The 19,987-nt window shown below is 37.5% G+C and overlaps 1 protein-coding gene and 1 long non-coding RNA gene across 2 annotated transcripts in view; one reads left to right on the top strand and one right to left on the bottom strand.

The window, feature by feature from the left end:
• Nucleotides 1-37: 37 nt before the first annotated feature.
• On the bottom strand, nt 38-14,512 carry TSGA13 (testis specific 13). Its single transcript, XM_074271124.1, has 6 exons — nt 13,631-14,512; nt 9,249-9,313; nt 6,323-6,529; nt 2,545-2,678; nt 1,844-1,959; nt 38-425 (listed from the first exon to the last, which is right to left on the bottom strand). The coding sequence occupies exons 1-6, from the start codon at nt 14,418-14,420 to the stop codon at nt 244-246; spliced, it is 1,494 nt and encodes a 497-aa protein (XP_074127225.1). The 5' UTR covers nt 14,421-14,512; the 3' UTR covers nt 38-243.
• A 322-nt stretch (nt 14,513-14,834) lies between these two features.
• LOC141543072 (uncharacterized) overlaps nt 14,835-19,987 on the top strand; it is a 132,443-nt gene continuing 127,290 nt past the window's right edge. Inside the window, exon 1 of the long non-coding RNA XR_012482321.1 lies at nt 14,835-14,899. This is a non-coding gene — a long non-coding RNA (uncharacterized LOC141543072). The remainder of the gene's footprint in view (nt 14,900-19,987) is intronic.

Here is a 19,987-nt window from a genome sequence, read left to right as displayed (position 1 = left end):
TACACCCACACACACACATACACCACATGCACTTGGATAATGCAAAAGTCTGTACTAACTGCTCCTAATTACAGAGCAGGGGACGGGGCCCGGCAGAATTGCTATGTGACAGACACCAGTTCCTCTGGCTGCATCCTTCCCCGGCGGGGGGCTGGCTCTCCCAGGCGCGAGGAGGCCGGGTGACGCCGGCCGCTCTCTGAAGAACCGTGGCAGTGGCTGGTCCCTTGGGGCTTTGCGCGTGGCTCAGTTAGAAACCGTGGGCGCGTTGGTGAACCACTGTGGGGCCCTCCCATATCGGAAAGGACTCTCTCCCGGCAAGGGCACCGTCAGGGTGGGCTTCTCCTCCAGGAGTGTAGCGAGGGTCAGCGGCTCCCAGGTTACGATGGAGACCTTCCGTCTGGCCGCCTCGGCCCTTGCAGCTGCAACTGAGCGGAGAAATGTGTGAGAAGAGACCTGACAGTATTCCTAAGGGAGTGGTCCCAAAGAGCCCGGCTGATGGTGTCTGCAACTTCTGGAAGCCGGGCTTGTTTGAAGCCGTCGTCCATCAGCCGATCTACAAGCATCAACCCTGACTTCCTTTAATCTACTCAAGTCCCAGACTGCTAGAAACCTTTCCCTGGGATTCTAAGTGCCTTCTCCCTGTTAGTTATCTCCTATTTATCTTGTATATAGTTTGCTGTGTCAGTCCCTGACTTCAGGAAGCGTCCTGTCTAATGTAGAAGAAAACATGCAAATAAATGCATATAAGATAGAGACAAAATATGTGGCAGTCTCAGAAGAAAAACACTTAAAAAAGGCTTCTTGCAGAAGGGAATTTAGCTGAGACTTGAAAAAAGTCAGCAGGGATAAGGAGAGTGTTTTAGACATGGGGGACAGTCGAGCTTTGAACCCACTTAGAATGACTTTCTTGCTGTTCTCTATACCTCTCTGTTCGTAACCACAGCATCTTAAGAGTCAGTGATGATCCAGTCCCACTCCTATCTGAAACAGAATCTTCTTTACAACATGCCCTAAGAGTGTAGTCATCCAGCCTTTGTTTGAAGACTTCTAGTGAGGAGGAAAACTATTTCACTTTTGAACAATTCTAATTGTAAGGAAAATTTTCCTTCCATCACACCTAAATCTGTTTTCTCTAGCTTTACTCCAAGTTCAGCTCCCTGAGAGCAACCAGAGCTAGATGAACTAACAGTTCTATAACAGCCAGATTACTATGTGACTAAGTCATTCATTGCTCTTCAGCAGAGGGGAAAATCTCAGGTTTTATTTAATTTGCCTGGATCTGGATATCTAAAGACTGAAGCAGAATTAGAAATAGAAAGATTATAAAATCATAGATTTAGAGGTTTGGACCTTACAATTAAAGAAGTCTAATCTTCTCATTTTACCCATCTAGAAACTAAGGCACAGAAAGATTAAACCGCTTCCCCAAATGTCTGACATGGGATTTGAACCCAAGGACTTTCTGACTTCAAGTCCAATGCCATACCAACCTCACACGTTTTATAAGGGCCCTCAGAGGCCATCTAGTACAACTCTCTCATTTTACAAATGAGGAAACTGGGATTAACTGACTTGCCTGTTCTAAGTCATTCAGGTAGTATTTGGAACTGGAATTTGAACCAGATTCTTTGCTGCATGATTTCCAAAGTGTATAAAAAGTGAAAGGACGGGCCTACTTTGGACATTCATTAAATCTTTTTTTTTTCTTTTTCTTTCTTTCCTTTTTTTTTTTTTTTTTTTTTTTTTTTTACTAATCCTTCAAATGAGTTCTCATGTCTACTCACATCTCAGCCCAAGAAACAATGATTTAGTAAAGAAAGAGGGGAATTTACTTTCTTCTTACCTGACCTGCAGTCTGGAACAAAGGAAAGGTTAGGATATGTTTCCTGTTGTTTCCTTAAGGCATGGAGCTTTGAATATTTGGCTTCACCCTTGAAATCAGCCTTGGTGGAATTGTCTCTGTTTTAGAGGGGGAAAAGAGATCATGATTAGGAAGGGTTGAGAAGCAGAGTGTTATGCAATCTTAGTGTTCTGAATAAAAGGAGTAAGGGTGGTGTAGAAGCTGTTACTAGGAGCTCTGTGATCCTAGGAATTGGTCCTACAGAGACTTTAACACATAAAAGAACATGGGAAGAAAGGAAGGAATATAGGAAGGAAAGAAAGAAGGGAGGAAGGAAAAAAAGAAGGACATAGGGAAGGAATTTGAAAAAAAGTAACAAGTATTTATTAAAACATCTATTATGTTCCAAGCCTTGTGCTAAGTACTTTAAAAATCTCATTAGATCCTTACGACAATCCTGGAAGGTAGGTACTTTATTCCAATTTTTTCATTTGAAAAGACTGAGACAGACTTCCTAGGGAATCTTCCTGATTCCAAGCTCAGCACTCCATTGTGTGATGACTTAGTTATTCCAGAATCACCCTTCCCTCTGGGTGACCTCTATAACAGGCTCCAAATCCAACATGATGCTTAAATATATGAACAAGGGGAGGGTTCAGAGAGAGAGGAGGGAAGTTGGCCAAGGGAAAGGGTCGGGGCTTTACCTGTACCACTGCTCCTTCTTAGGCTTGGCATCCTCCAATATTACTACAGGAAATGGAGTCCTGGATTCATTTTTTAATTTCTTCTTCTTCTTCATCAGGGGGAGACCAGTACGATTGATGGCTTTCTGTTGCTCCTATGGCCAAAGAAAGGAAAATCATAGTATAGGAAGAGGCAAGATAAGCACCTTGGGCTTTTAAGGTTGTAGAACTGGAACCTGGTTTGGGTTCCAGCTTCATAAAAAGAGATTGACAGAAAATAGCACTTGAAAAAGTGTGACTTCAGCATCTAACCAAAGTAGGGCTGTCCCCAGAAGGACTGGCAAAACCTCAGACTCACAGAACCTCAGAGTTGGAAGAGGTGTCAAAATCCACTGAGTTTAACATATTTGAAAAAGAACCCCCTTGGATCACATCCAACTAATAGTTATCCAACCTTTGCTTGAAGACTTCTGGTAAGGGAGGAATCAATCACTTATTTCTAGAGGTAGACCATTCTACTTATGACTAATTGCTAGAAATTTTCCCTTAAATCAAACCTAAATCTGCCTCTACAGCTTCTATCCATTGCACCTAATTTTGCCCTCTGAAGTGGAAAAAAAAGTGGAAAAAAAATTTAACCTCTCTTCTATGTGACTGTCCTTTGAATACTTGCTGACAATCATGAATACTTGCCCAGAGCAAGATGTTTTCCAAACATCTCTAGTTCCTTTAGGTCATATGACTTAAAGACCTTTCATAATCTTTGTTTTCTTTCTTCTAGATGCTTTGTAGATTTATCAAGGCAAATCCTACAATGCAGAACTGACCACAATAATCCTGAGATATTTATTTAAGGCAAACTGCAACAGGATCTTTATCTCCTTTGCTCTGGATACTATTCCTCTATTCATATGACCTAATGGTATATTACAAGTTTTGGGGTGTTTTTGCTTTTGTAACATACTTGACTCACAATAAACTTGCAATCCACTAAACGCCTTACACTGAGGAACTTTACCTTTTGGGGGGTCAAGAATACCTTTGGTAGTCTGGTGACGTTTATGGACCTCTTTTCAAAATTATATTTTTAAACAAATAAAATGTATAGGATTACCAAAAGCCTAATTATATTGAAATATAGGTAACCAAATATATATTTTTAAAAAGTCAATGGACTCCTTAATGGGAAGTTAAGAATTCCTTAACCCTCCCTCAATCTTTTTAAGGTAAACTATACTTAATATATTGAGTTTTTAAATCCAAGGATAAGATGTAACATTTATTCCTATTAAATTTAATCATATTTGATCCAACCTAATGTTCTAACCTATATTTGGAAACCTTTTGGAAAACTTATATTTTTTGGAAATTGATTTTCATGCAACATCCTGACTGTCCTGCCTAGCTTTATAAATTTGATAATCGTGCCTTGAACCAAGCTATGGATAAAATTGTTTTTAGTGGTACAGGATCAAGCACAGATCCCCAAGGCAATCCTCTACAAACCTCCTTTTCAGGTAACCTTGACTCATTTATGAAAACTTTTTAGGTCAGGTTATTTAAGCAGTAAAACTACCTAATTTATTGAGCACACCTCTCTATTTTCTCCATAAGAACAATGTGAGGAATTTTGTTAAAGATTTTAGAAAATCTACGTAAACTATATTTAGTTTACATTTAGTTTGTTCCTCTGATTTGACCAATCAAGCAACCCTGTCCAAAAAAAAAAAAAAAAGTCTAGTGTGTCATGTTCTTGATGAAATTGTGCTAGATAACACCATTTCCTTTTCCAGATGTTCATGAAATCCTTTTAATAACACACTCTATTGTTGGAATCAGAATCAAATAAAACTCACTGATCTCTAATTCTAAGATTTCTATCTTTTTAAAAAAAATTAGGACATTTCTCTTTTGGACTAATATGATCTTTCAAAGTTATCCATCTATTTGTTTTTGTTGCTGAAAGCCTTACTGGGTGGATATTCAGTAACCGACTGAGTGCCCCACTGACTCTCTGAAGTGAGTATAGACAAGGTCATCTTTTTTTTATTTTTATAAATTATTAATTTTATAATTATAACATTTTTTGACAGTACATATGCATAGGTAATTTTTTTTTTTTACAACATTATCCCTTGTACTCCCTTCTGTTCCGAATTTTTCCCCTCCTTCCCTCCACCCCTTCCCCTAGATGGCAGGCATTCCCATACATATTAAATATGTTATAGTATATCCTAGGTACAATATATATGTGCAGAACCGAATTTTGTTGTTGTTGTTGTTGCAAAAGAAGAATTGGACTTGGAAGGTAAAAATAATCTGGGGAGAAAAAAAATGCTAACAGTTTACATTTATTTCCTAGTGTTCCTTCTCTGGGTGTAGCTGATTCTGTCCATCATTGTTCAATTGGAATTGGATTAGCTCTTCTCTATGTTGAAGATACCCACTTCCATCAGAATACATCCTCATATAGTATCGTTGTTGAAGTGTATAATGATCTCCTAGTTCTGCTCATTTCACTCAGCATCACTTCATGTCTCTCCAAACCTCTCTGTATTCATCCTACTGGTCATTTCTTACAGAACAATAATATTCCATAGCCTTCATATACCATAATTTACCCAACCATTCTCGAATTGATGGGTATCATTCATTTTCCAGTTTCTAGCCACTACAAAAAAGGCTGCCACAAACATTTTAAGGTCATCGTTTAAAAACAGTAGTACTCAGGCAGTTATTTGCCCTAAAAAGAGAAAAATTTGGTAGAAAAAGGAGGAGGTATATGTAGCATTTAGCATAGTGTTTGGCACATTGCAGGTACTTAATATTGATTGCTCTCTCACAGGTTGGTCCAGCTGGCATGCTGATACTGCCTCCATTTGGTGAACTCTTTAAGGAAACTTCAAGTGATGGACCAGTAGTGCTAGTTATCTCTCATTCCTAGCAACGAGATACTAAGAGTCTAGAGTATCCTGGAATAAAACTAGATGTCTTAGAGAATGATGTCAGTCCCCAAACTTGGGAAGACAAAAGATAATTAAAAGGACTCTCAGTCACTTCAAAAATACAATTAAGAGAAAGAACTCAGAATTTCCTATCCCAAGCTTCATAAATAACTTCCATCCTTTGCCTCTTCCCCTTCAGAATACTTTTCTACCTCATTCTGCCAAACACTAAGACACTCATTTCTTGCCTTTCATGAATTACAAACTAAGGCTTTCCAATAGGATTAGGGATTGTTCTCTTGAGCCTCTCCATTCCGATGTGACTGGAAAGAGTGAGCAGTATCAACACCCCTGCTAGGCTCAGGGGGGTCATTTCCATCTTAATTTTTGGGAATGATAACTAAAAACTACAATATAGTAATTCCAAAGGACTCATGGTGACAAATGCCATCCACACCAGAGAGAGAACTGATGCACTCTGAGTGCAGATTGAAGCTTACTTTTTTCCCCGTTACTTTTTATTGCTGCTGCTTCCTTAAAAAAAAAAAATGACTAATATGGAAATATATTTTGCATAACCTCACATGTCTCAGTAATAATATTGCTTGCCTCTTCAATAGGTAGGAGAGAAGCCAGAGGGAGGATGGGAGAAAATTTGGAATTCAAAATGTTAAAAAAATGAATGTTAAAGTATATATATATATATATATATATATATATATATATATATATATTTTTTTTTTTTTTAAACTGCTGTCTAATAATTTTCACACAAGCTAATTTCTTTGCCTAGTACTTTCGTGTTGCACTTATCATAAAGGAGACCCAGAACCTCCACAAATGCAATTAATTACCTTGGCGAGCATCGTCTGGGAAAAGTAGCTGGGTGGGCTGTCCTTTTCTTGCCAATTGACTGGGCCAGGAGGTGGGTTGTTGGTCATAATCAGTAAGGTCTTATTCTGATCAAAGTCTGTCACTCGGAACATGAATCTTTTAATTTTTTGTCTACTAGCAAGTAACTTTTGCTGTTCTGTGACCTTGAGAGGTTCATAATACTGGATCTGAGTAGAGGGAAAGGTATCCAGAGGGAAGAAGGTATTAGAAGAGGAGGAGAACAAGATTGATTATCATTGGCACTACATTCCCTGGATCTTTGGGGAAAAGGATGTATGCCAAGTAAAAGCTCGAAGAAGTATAAGGTATAGTGGGAAAATGCTAGATTAAAATCAGAGGCTTGGTTTCAGATCCTAGTACATGTAGGACCTTGAGCAAAACATTTTGCCTTTGTCTAATTTCCTCAACTATAAAATAAAGAAGTTGGAAGAGATACTCTCTAAGCCTCAGTTTATGATGGTAAGGCATATCAAAAATGCTAAGAAGTTCTAGAAAAAAGATACAAGACAACTTCTATGAAGCACTAGGCTGCCTGGGAGAATTTCAGTTTCTTTCTCATATCCTTTTTTCCATAGCCAAAAAAATAAAATCTACTTTAAAGCTACATTTAGCATCAAGCAAATATAAGAACTTGTAGCATAGAGGTATTGTAAGACAGACATGTTTAGAATCATAGATTTGAAGCAGGAGAGGAGCTCAGAGATGATTTAAGCCTACCCTTCATTTTCTGGATGAGGAAACAATCTCTGAGAAATTAAATGTTTTGTGCCCACACGGTATCTACAGATAATAGGTGGCAAACCAAGGCTTCAAACCCTGATCCTCTGACTGACTGCAGCACTTATTCTAGAGGCCTTGATTCTAAGCTATAGAGTAGATTTCCCTAGTCTTTTCCTTCTTTATTCCCCATATCCCCTATTTTCCCTGGAACTTTTTGCTAACTGCAGCTCCATTTCCAATGTGAGATTAAGTGCAGAACAATTATCTCTGAAATAATAATAAAAATGAGACATATAATCTTTTTTGAAAGAATATTTCCAACAAACAATGGCAGACTTCAAATCATTATTTCCATTAATACCACACTGCATGACAGAAAAAAACAAATTAATTTCTCAGAGTATGGTATACCAAAAAAGAAAAAAAAAAAGATTTTTATCATTGGGAAGTTGAAAGACTTCAGCCCACTGGCCTTGGCTTTTGGAAATCTCCTCCCATTAGCCACATCCTGTTACCAAATAGTTTCCCCATTTAAAGTCTGAAAAGGGTCTCTGCTAAAACAACAAAAATCCCCTGGGGCTAGAACATAATATGGTATTAATGAATCTATGTGCCAACCTTTAGAGAAATGAGTCCTAAATAAAAAGGTGGAATTACGACTCTTGGTTAAACAGCAATTTTGAGTCTCCACTGTGTTCTGAACCATCTTTCATTTGGTAGTTCAGAGGTATTCTTTCAGGTTTCTTGGAGTAAGAATTTCTAGGCAAATCTTTTCACTATGGCAGGGCTGAAAAATATATAATATAATATAGAATCCTCAAGGACTATCAATTGACAGATTTATCCCAAAGAGGTATCTCTGAGCTACTGTAAAGCACACTCTTCTAACTGCTCTCTCCTTTCCCCAAATTATTTTTGGCCTGGTGAAATCAGGATAAAATAAATATTTGAAGTACCATAGTATAATAGGAAGAATCTTGGCTCTGGAATCAAAGGGCATGGATTGAAATCCCATTTCTGATGCTATTTGTTTAATTTTGGACAACTCAAATTTCTCTGGCCTCAGTTTCCTCATCTGTAAAAATGAGGGGATTGGACTAATTGAATTGTAAGGTCCCTTCCAGTTCTAGTCTTATGATTTGAAAAAACACACCTAGGGTTTGGAAATAAGTCACAAAAGGGTAATGAGAAGCCCATGTATATGATATTTCTAGAAGCAGGAGCTACTTGCTTGATAGGTAGAGATAACCAAATAATGCAAAGTTTTGCACATAGTTGTTGCTCAATAAATATTGGATAAATGAATTCAGTATAAATCTCAACTTTTTTTTTTTTTAATTTTAGCTGACATGAAAGCCTCTCTCTGCTTCCTTAACTGTTACTGAGTTGCAACAGGGCAGAAGCTGATGGCCACACCAGAGAGACAGTCTAGAATTTAAACTTGAATGTTTATAAGATTATCTAGCATGAATCCAAAATGAGAAAATTGAGGACCAGAGAGGATAAATTAAAAGTATACTTTAAACTGCATTTAACATTCAGAAAAAATAAAAGAGAAATTGTGGCACCAAGGAATTGTAAGACAGGCATGTTCAGAATCAAAATTTGAAGGAGCAAAAAATCTCAGGATTGCTTTAGCTCAATCTCTGCCCGAGGTCACACTGAAAATAGCTAAGTTGGAATATGAAACCAGAGCCTCTGATTCCAATGTTTTTTCCAATACATTATGACTTTGCTTTTAGACTAGAAATAATCTCATCCTTAAGAGAAAAAGGGGAGGAGGACATGTGTTGGAAAGATTTTTGCTCTCCTTTTCAGTGATTCAGTTTTTAGAATCCTATCAACTATCAGAAGATTTATCAACATTGATGCGATAAAAAAAATTCAGGATATATTAAAAAAAACCTTTATTTTTTGTATATAAATAAAACAAAATCCTTCTGAATGAGGGGCTAGAGCATATACTTAATTATTAGCTTGGGTTTTGAAGATAGCTTATTTTTTTTAAAGACAGAAATAAATCATGCATGCAAAATAATGAAAAAAGATAAAAGTCAGCCATATAATAGCTAGGGAGGTAGTATTGGGAAAGGTCAAGGTCAGTATCAGCTTGACTCCTAAGAGAGGAGAGGAGGTGAAGTTTGGGAAGGAGGTCTTTCCACCTACCAAATTTGGATGGACTGTGTAGTGTTCAAGGTTTATTAAAACAAACTTTGACTTCTTGTCATCAACTGCAATAAAGAGAATAAAAACAAGAGTTAGCGATTTGTATATTGGCCATGGTTAACACCATGGAGGGATAAGCCGGATAAGCCTTCGTTACAGGTAATTCTTTTTCCTACTTCCTAAGCACAAGATGGACTTCAGGTAAATCACCCCAGTCCCATCTATTCTCCAGAGGAACTGGCATCTGGGATGAGCATTCTCCAACACTAGTTGTCAGAATTACCAATTCAGAATACTTCCCTACAGTGAGATCTGGGCCACAATCCAACAGTGTAATGTTTTTTGGCAGAGTGGTCACCTTGCACAAAGATGATTCCTGGACCAAGCTAAAACCAAGGAATGAACTTTAATGCATTGTGGAGAGGACATATTTATGATGCAATTTGCTCAGGCCCTCTCAAGCAATCTGCTTGGTAATTTAGGTGACTTGGAATGTAAAAATACTATGGAGAAATTAAACTAGCTTAGGAAGTAGGGAAAAGAATTACCTATAATGAGGGCTAGACCTTCCATGGTGTTAACCATGACTGATGTACAAATCATCTTATCTGTTGCTAGTTGAGTTTTCCAGCCTCTTAGAGATGCCCCAGATTGGACTGCAGGGGAAATAGGAAACAGCAGGGTTCAGTAGCAAGAGAGCTTTTGAAAGAAACAAATCAATTTGTGCCTCCATCCATCCTGAAAGCCATCCCATTGAATTGTGCTCCATCTCTTAAAACTAAACAGAATTGGAACTCTAGTAAAACATCTGATGACTTAGGAGCTTACTCCAGATTTATCAACTGCTCTGAAAAGAGTAAGCATTGCTACAACACTGAAGAAGACTGCTAATAACTGGAGACCATTGATGATTGGCTTTTGTGATCAGGGTTGTAAAAACAAGAAATTAAATCTTTTTGGTCTAAAATTAGACATGCATGGGAAGGAATTTCACTCTAGATAATCATAATCATCCAATTCCCCATGATTACTGTAGTCTTTGTCATTGTGTATTTAACCTAATATTACCAAAGTATTTCTTGGGGAAAAGAGACACTCACTTTACCTACTGCTAATAGAAATGTAGGTGAGCTGGATGAAATAAAAGTCTTATATAAAGTTACCTTCTTAAAATTAGTGACCACACGAACACTCCAGAATTAGTCAATCTTCAGTGGTAAATGCCAATGAGGTGGAGATGCTATTGCCTTACCAAACATGGGACTCTGTGACTGGTTGATTTGAACCCTGTTGTCTCTATTCCCTCAAGTTGTAACTACTATTTGAATAAAACAAAAAAAAAGTGCTCTAGGAATTTCATCCATCCCTTTTCTATCCCTGTAGCCTGATGCTAACATCTCCAGACCCAGAAGAGCCCATTGTTCCACAAATACCTTCAACCTACCAGTAAGAACAAGAGCTGGTACTTACAGAACATCTTAATATTTGCAAAACACTCTATTCATTCGAATTAATTTAATTATCACAACACTCCTATAAAGGAGGTTCTATGTAACGACTATTCCCATTCTTTAGATTTTTGTACTTTTTCTTCTCCCAAGCTGGTCTCCTCTCTGAGATTCTTCAATTCTCTTTTCTATTTATTATTTGTGAGTAACTTATAACCAGAAAAAATATACCATTTGGGAAAAGGAACATCTAAGGCTTATTTCCATTGCTAGTAATTTAGCTAGATTAAAAAAATCTGGGGCATCTCTAAGAGGCTGGAAAACTCAATTAGCAACAGATAAGATGATTTGTACATCAGTCATGGTTAACACCATGAAGGGTCTATCCCTCATTATAGGTAACTCTTTTCCCTACTTCCTAAGCTAGTTTAATTTTTCCATATATTATTACATTCCAAGTCACCTCAATTACCAAGCAGATACCATTAGTATCTGGGATAGAGGGATAGTTTCTACCCCATCCCTCCACCACCTATGCATCAAATAGTATGTCTAAAGACTTATAATCAAGCAAACCAAATTAAATCTCAAGTTAATTCAACACTAGACAATGGGACTCCTGCTTTCAGATTCATATGTCTGTTATCTAAGCAGGAGAGATATTTTTATCCTCTAAAATGGGGAGGAATTGTAGCCAATAGGATGGTTTCTCTATGATCAAGGCTATAACTTCCCTTTGGAAAATCCAATCTATGGTATGAAGAATACCATGACAGACTGTTAGCCCCCTTTCTCCCACCTGGTTAATTCATCTCTCTCTTCTAACCCCATCTCAGATTTCCAAGCCTTATCTCAACCTGATGGTGGCAGTGTACTTGTGGAGTGTAAGTAAAATTAAATGACCCTATAGATAAATGACTTCAGTGACCTTGAAAAAATTGTAACAATGGACTATTGTTATAGAGCTGTCAGCTTTCACTGTGGTAGTGGAGGACAACTTTCACAAAAATAGTGTCCTTAATTCTTTTTACTGGTTTTCTTAAAGTACTTATGATTTATTCAAGAAAACTTCCACCTATGTGGTTTTCCATCCTATTTTACATCAAATTGAAATAAACCTCCCCTCCCCAATTTGTATCACAATTTTTGGTCTATCTTATTCAATAGCTACCAGGTATCTTATTCCAAATATAATAGAAAAGAGTGAAAGAATCAATAGGACAATAGAATACTTCCATCCTCATATTCCCTACTAACAGAACAACAGTTATAAAATTCACTATAATATCTTGATCAATCCTCCATGGCATTTCTCTTTTTCTTTTGGTAAAATTATGATTTGTATCTTTTTCTTATTTGGAAGTGGGGGTAAAATAAGGGATTGCCTAGGAGACAGGGAAGCAGTCAACTGATAAGACAGATTATACTCAGACTGACAGATCTTCAAAGATGGTGGCATGTCAAGTGAGAAAATCCCTACTCATTTGCAAGTAGTAAGTTGAATGGCCTGCATATGATGGCTCCACTGGATCATCTCCATGACCATAACAGACATATTTGGTCAAAATGCACATCCCAATTATTTCCCAGTAAGTTTCCCAATTTCCTATTATCTGCCTAATGTTTCTGATTAGAAGGTTTTCAACTGGGTTTTTCTTTTAAAATTTTTAATATAATTTTTTATTTTTATTATTTTTAAAATTAATTTTATAATTATAATTTTTTGACAGTACATATTCATGGGTAATTTTTTTACAAGATTATCCCTTGTATTCACTTTTCCAAATTTTTCCCTCCCTCCCTCTACTTCCTCCCTAGATGACAGGCAATCCCATACATATTAAATGTGCTACAGTATAACCTAGATACAATATATTTGGGTAAAGCCAAATTTCTTGTTGCCCGGTAAGAATTGGATTCCGAAGGTATAAGTAACCTGTGTAGAAATACAATAGTGCAAACATTTTATACTCAATTCCCAGTTCAACAGGGTTTTTCTATTGCTACGTCTCTCAAGGAATGATTTTTATGTATGAGTGGAAGACATGTTTTTGTAAGACCACTTTGTAGGCAGTGTTTTGCAAATACTTTTTCTTACTCTGAAAACAATATATTATATTCTCAACATTTTTTGTCAATTAAAAAATGGTAAAGAAGCTAAAAACCCATTATAGACCACTGGGAAAATCTGCCCATTTCCTACTAATACCTTCACTGAGGATGCTTTCAATGTATGTGTAGATGAGTCTCACAAATATTTCATATTTACAAATTATAAAAAAGAAAAGTAGAAAAAAGTAGGTATTCATATTGGTAGTTATTAATGTTCTCTTGGTCATCTTTTTCTCAGTTCTAATAAAGGTCAACCTTTGTCTTCCTTTTCTCCAGATACCTTGTTATTTGATTCCTGGACACCTTCTCTATGATGTTGTCTCCAGCTTGGATTTTCTCTACGTGCATTTAATCAATATAATGTGGCTAATTTTCTTGTCTTTGTTCCCTATTGTACCATTTCTACCTCCTCTAAAAGCACATCTGGAACTTTCTGAGGTTTGGTACTTAATCATGAAAATAGGGAGTTCTAAAAACTCTTTTAAGGTCTTCACCATTTCTCCTATTTTTATTTTCAACCTTAAATGCCCTCTAGATGACTTTGCTTAGTTTGATCTCTTATCAAGCTTTCTATAAACTGACTTTGCCTTTCATTGCTTCTGATTTATAATCATAATAATGAGTTAGGAAATGTAGATATCATTAACCCAATTTTACAGGAGCAAATTGAGTATCAATGAGGTTAAATGAGCTGATTAGTTTCAAAAAGTTCTTGTTTCAAGAATTGGTGTTTTGGGTCCAGATCTTTCCTAGCTCCAGGTCCTGTTGCTTTTAGCATAACACTTCAGTGACCCCACGGAGAGGAAAAAACTATTATCTTACCTCCCTGTAACAAAGATGGCATGGCTCCGGCTTTTGCAGCCTTAATGGCCCGAATGTTGACATCGGCTCTTCTCCATCTTTTTTTGGGATCCTTCTTTTCTGGGAACTCATCACCAGGCTCCAAATCAGAAGCAGATTCAGTTTCGTGGGCAATGTCTGGTGACTTTGTTTTTTTCCAAGTTTTGGGCCTGGTGGCACGTATTTTAAGACTAGCTCTGCGCCATCCTTTTCTGACCTCCGATTCAGGGATCTCATCATCACTCTCCAAACCAGAAAGAGATTCAGTTTCTTGGACACTGCCTCCTGACTTTTTTTTCCAGGTTGCGGCCCTGAGGAGATGCATCTTAATATTGGCTTTCTGCCATTCTTCTTTGGCCTCCATCTTTCTGGGAGCCTCTGTAACATTCGCCAAAGTAGCAGTAATTTCCTTTTCTCTGGCTTTTGACTTTGGTTTTTTCCGGGTTGTGGTGACCCGCGACTTAATATTGGCTTTTCGTCTGCCACTTCTAGTGTCTGTCTTCTTGGGGACCTCTCTGATATCCCCCAAACCAGGAGTTGCATCAATTTCTTTGTTTCCTTCTTTTGGCTTTGGTTTTTTCCAGGTTGTGGTGACCCGCGTCTTAATATTGGCTTTTCGCCTACCACTTTTAGTATCCATCTTTCTACTTTCCAAACCAGCAGGAGCTCCAGTTCTTTGGACACTCTTTGCTGCTGCTGCTTTTTTCCAGGTTGTGGACCTGGGGCCCTGCGTCTTAATATTGGCTTTTTGCCAACCATATCTACCCTCCATCTTTGTACGGACCTCTCTGCTGCTCTTCTCCTTGCTCCCCAAACAGGGGACAGTTCAATCAATACCATGGACCCTGACCAGCCACAGTCCCAACCCAAACCCCAGCCCAGGTGCAGGGCTGGATTGACCAGTCCACAGTCCTTGCAAACAGAACCAAGAAACTAAATCCTTGTGGGCCCAGTTTAGGAAATACAGAGAGCACTTTACCCAAGGTATTTCCAGTGGACCTAAGAATTGAGATCCTTTATCTGACTTAACTAGGGAATGTCTTGGAACACAAGGACAATCAGGTTTTATTCTGTCTGTAAACAGAATTGTACGAGGTGACAATAAGCCAAGCAATCATTCCAGAAGCAAAGACCACACTACATTCTTCTTTGATGACAACATAATATGATTAAGTTTCACCTCAGCAAGGTAAAGGAGCCTGTTTTATTACATTCTGGTTTATTCCTGGAACTCCTGGAATTTCTGTTTTGGTCAGTACTGTTCTTCAACAAGCAGGACAGCTTTGAAAGTAATATGTTAAATTTGTCACATGCTTAAGACAGGCAGTACCTAAAAGAGAGTTATAATTTTATATATAATCCTACTTGTGGTTCTGCTTTGGGGGGTAGGGTAGGGTAGGGGGGGTATTCCTCATTTTGAGGAATATTCAAAATAATACTTCAGAACAGAAAAAAAAAACTTTAAAACCATTACTGCCTTTCAGTATCAATACCAGGCCAAACTATTCATAAAGTTAGAGAAATGTAAATTTTGGCAAGGGAAACTATAGTTTTGGGAATATGATTAATAGATTGTGATCCATATATTGGAGAGAGTGGGATGTAAGATGAATAAACCTCTGAAAGGTGAAGGTATAATGAAAAGAAATTGTGAATAAGGGATATCCATTAGTTTCTGAGATATCTGGGCTATTACCATCATTTTATTCTACATGCTTCTTCCTTGTCTTTTCTTGTCCCCCTTACTATTAGAGTCTTCCTTTTCTTAAATAGCTTCAATTCCTCCTACTTTTTGTGGGGAAGGGTATATGGTTGGTTTCATGTTTTTTCCTCCATTAGACTTTGTTTTAATCTCCAGAGCATAGCACAGTGACTAGTGCCTAGTAGGTACTTAATACATGTTCAATCTTCTTTGGTGTCCAAAGACATAAAGAAATGTCACAGAAAATCAGAATGAGAAGGGACTATAATGACTCTATAATCCAAACTTTCCATATCATAGATGAGGAAACTGAGGCCCACAGATGACAAATTATTTGCTTAAAGTCATATAGTAAATTACTGGAAGATTGTGATTTTAGTCTCAAATCCATTTTGGTTCTATATGGACCACAAATGCTTTGAGGGAATTTTAAAAAAATTTCCTAAAGGACAGGTCTAATAACATCACCATCAACTCAGTAAATTCCTGTGGCCCCCTGTCACCTCCAAGATCAAATATAAAACACTCTGTTTATGTACAAAGTCCATTATAATCTTTTATTTTTAACTTATTTTATTTTTTAAAAGTTCATTATAATCTAGAACATCCCTCCCATCTTTCTGGTTCTCCTATACCATATGTTTTTTCCTCCCATTTTCATGTACTTTCTGATCAATTGATGCTGGGTATTTCGTTATTCTTTGAACAAGACAGTATCTTTCTGCTTTGGACATTTTCTCCAACTATTTCTCATGCATGAAATACTGTCCCTCCTCATCTTTAATCTCTGACTTTCCCAATCTTTCTTAATTCTAGTGCTTCCCTCTGATGATTATTCCTGTTGAACTGTATAGAGCTTGTTTATATGTTTGTTTGCATGTTGCCTTCCCCATTACATTATGAACTCCTTGAAGGCAGGAATTATCTCTTGAATTTCTCAGTTTCCTCATTGCTTAGTAAAATGCCTGACACAAAATAAGTATTGAACTCATCACTGTGTGATTTAACAGAGCCTCTGTGATATTACCATATTTCCCAAAACTCTTTGCCACAAAGATAGATGTTATCCCAAGTGGGAACTTCCTGTCAGGAACTTCTGCCTTCTTTTGATCCTTTTTTCCTCTAATTTTCATTCTTTTTATCCACTGATTTCCCTTTTGTCTACAAACATATCTTGATAATCTTACATCGCTTTATTCTATTATACTCTATCTCGCATCTGTTTTCCACAGCCTAACCCCTAACAAAAAGGCATCTACACTCATTGTCTCCACTTCTTCACCTTCTTATTCTTTTATAGTTTGATTTCCAATCTCACCACTGGACTAAAGCTGCTCTTTTCAAGATTATGGATAATTTCTTAATTGCTAAATCTGATGATTGTTTTTTTTTTTTTAATTCTGTTACTTTTGATACTATTGACTTTCTGTTCCTCTTGCATATTCTTTCCTACATGGGCTTTTATGACTTTATGTTCTTGGTTTTCTTCCTAATTGCTTGATTGTTCCTCAGTCTCCTTTACTGAATCTTCAACCATGGCCCCTGTGGGTATATCTCAGGGCTCTGTGCTAGGCTTTCTCTTCCCTTTCTCTCTGCACCTACTCTCTTGTTGAACTCATCAGCTCTCACAGGTTCAGTGATTCAAAAATTACATATTCAGCCTTCTTCTCTTTTCTGAACTCAAATTTTGAATTCCCAACTTCCCAAAAGACACTTTCAAGTCCAAAAGGCAGCTTAAAGTCAACATGTCCGAGTTGGAGCTCATATTTTCTCCTAAAAATCACCTCTCTTTTTAACTTCCTGTTCTTTTGAGGGAATAGGTAAACTTCCAGTCATACAAATTTATAGCTTCAGTATCATTCTCAATGGTAATATCATCCTTCACATCTTTTTTTCCTTCCGATCAGCTTCCAAGTTCTATTAATTTTATCTCTATAATAACTCTTAAATACATTTACTTCTTTCCATTCATTCAGGCAAAACTTTGATGAGGACCTTTTCACTTTTTACTTGTAAAGCTTCAAGAGCCTTCTCACTGATTTCCCTGAAGAGATTGTCTTCAATCTCTCCTCCCTGTAACTCATCCTCCACACAGTTGTCAAATTGGTCACTCCTCTGCACAAGAAACTTTTCAGTTTGGCATTTGGCTCCAAAACCTAGACTGATTTTATTACTCCTCACATAATCGATATTTTGGCCAAACTGTCCAGCTTGCTATTATTCCCTGTATGCAATATTCCATCTGCTACTTCCATATTTTTGCAAAGCTCCATGCCTGGAATGCTCTCAGATCTCATTTTTGAGTCTTCAAATCCCTAGCTCTCTTTGCTGTTCATTCTTCATTTTTTTTGGAGACCAATGACATTATGGATTTTGACTTGTGCATGAATTGGATTCTTAAGTGAGGCAGAATTGCACAAAGTTACCAGTCTCCTTTTCTCTTCCTGAGCCATCAAAATCCAATGGCACAACAAAAGCCAAAATCACTGGTGATGGCTAGGGAGCAATAGTTGACCTTGGCATTTACCATGTATGACCAAGTTCTAAGCACATTTGCTTCAGTCACCTTGGCTCCTAGAACAATTGTTTTCATTCACCCATTATGCTTTGGAAATTTTTCATTTCAGGAAAATGTTTCCTAATAATTGTAAGTATTCTAAAGCAGAATGGACTGCCTCCAGTTCTGGGGATGCCTCAAGAGGAAAGACTCCTAGGAGATCTTCAAGCATAGGCTGCAGGGCTATGTTTGGAATGGCATAGTAGAGATTCTTTTCTTTTGTGGATTCTAGATTGTTAATATTCCTTCCAACTCTAAAATTTTATGGTTTTACAAAAAAGCTAAATCAAGGATCTGTGAACTGATGCACCCATCCTAGAAAGTAATATGCAACTATACACCAAAAGCGATTAAACTACATGTACCCTTCAATCCAGCAAGCTCTACAATAGGACTAATACCCCAAAGTGTTTAGAGAGGACTAGCACCTATGGTGTGAGGGCTTACTGAGACCTTTTCAGTGCTACTCATTTACCTTTGGTACTTACCTCTGATCCAACTGCAGCTCTAAGAAGCTGTAGCATGTGCAGTGGCTACACTCTGGTAAACTGTCTTGGCAGATGGGCCAAACTAGGTTGAGGGTAGCCAGTAAGCCTAAACCTGCCAGTGACTTAAGGTGATATCTATCCCAAGGACTTGAAGACTACCACCAAGCAATATGGCAAGGTAGGAACACTATCCTAAGCCCCTTTCCCCCTAAGTCAGATTGATTTTTCCTTAAAAATTATTGTCGCTATCCTCAGTACTTAATTGACCACTAAGGCTGGGGTTATTATATACACATTTTTCTGATGACTTGGGTACAAAACTGTGAACACATAAAGAGATGGAGCTCTTTCTCAGGCCCCTAATCACATAATAGTGGAATGACCAACACCTACACTGGAATGTACACTTAATTGAATCAAGATTATACACTGGATAGACATTCTTTCTCTGCACTGAATATCTCTCTTATGCTCTAGCTAAGCTAGCTAAATCTTTGGTTAACTGTGAGATGAATTATGAACATCTCATTTCCTTCCAATTTTGGACTGAAATTATCCAGAGACTAGTCTGAATCAGGCTCAGGCAAATGGCATCATATAAGTTGACCAGAAAATAGTTCAATTAAACTAGAATGGAATGGGTGGGGTTATGTGCAATAATATGGAAATGTGTACTGGAACCAGATTTTCAGAGCTTTTAGAAATCAATATAAGTTTGAATGGCCAGGTCCAATTAGTACAAATAATGAATCCTCCTCTGAATTAGAGAAATTATTAAAATTCACACTATATATTTCCAATGGGTTGAAACCAATTGTCATATTATAACATCAAATAGTACACATTCAAATACATATGCTATATTTTAAAAACAGATATGTAACTATATCCTATGTCTCTTCTTCCCTTTATAAATAAATACTTTGAAAAAGCTGTTCATAATAAGTGTTCCTCTTTCTCTCCTCTCACTCTCTTTTAACCCTTTACAATCTGGTTCCCAACCTTATCCTTACACTAAAGGTGCTCTTTCCAAAGTTACTAATGATCTCTTAGTTGTTAGATCCAATGAACTTTTCTCAGTTTTCATTCTGCTTGGATCTCTCTGCAGCCTTTAAAAGTTACTTCATTCTGGTTCTTCAAACCATCTAACCACTCTTTATATCTTTTTTTCTGGATCTTCTTCCAGATTTACACCTCTAACCAGAGGTGTCCTAGAGATTGTGTTGTGGACCCTCTTCTCTTTTGCTCTATAATGCTTTACTTGGTGATCTCATCAGCTCCCAAGATTGTAATTGCCATCTCAATGCTGCTGATTCTCAGGATTTGCCTATTGTGCTCCAAACTTTGGAGGCCTCCAATCTCACATCTCCAACTGCCTGTCAGGCAGCTCAAAATGAATGACAATCTTAAACCCATTTAATCTTTCTCTCCCACCATGTTCTCTATTATTATAAAGGATAGCACCATAGTCCTTCAGATTTGTAATGTAGGGGACATCTTGGACTCATTTTCTCTTACTCCCTACCAAACCCACTCTGTTGTGAGTCCCCTCCTCTCCTCTGCCCCTGCACCACTCTAGTACAGATCCTCAT

The sequence above is a fragment of the Sminthopsis crassicaudata genome, chromosome 5 (genome assembly GCF_048593235.1).
Source record: "Sminthopsis crassicaudata isolate SCR6 chromosome 5, ASM4859323v1, whole genome shotgun sequence".
NCBI lineage: Eukaryota > Metazoa > Chordata > Mammalia > Dasyuromorphia > Dasyuridae > Sminthopsis > Sminthopsis crassicaudata.
The sequence above is the reverse complement of the archived record's forward strand: the minus strand, read 5'-3'. Positions and strand labels throughout refer to the sequence as shown.

Coding starts and splice junctions, on each gene's coding strand:
- TSGA13 (XM_074271124.1), bottom strand. CDS start 14,420: ATGGAGGGTAGATATGGTTGGCAAAAAGCCAATATTAAGACGCAGGGC. Junction 2,679..6,322: donor CCCAGACGATGCTCGCCAAG/GTAATTAATTGC, acceptor CTTTGGCCATAG/GAGCAACAGAAAGCCATCAA. Junction 1,960..2,544: donor AAGAAGGAGCAGTGGTACAG/GTAAAGCCCCGA, acceptor CCTCTAAAACAG/AGACAATTCCACCAAGGCTG.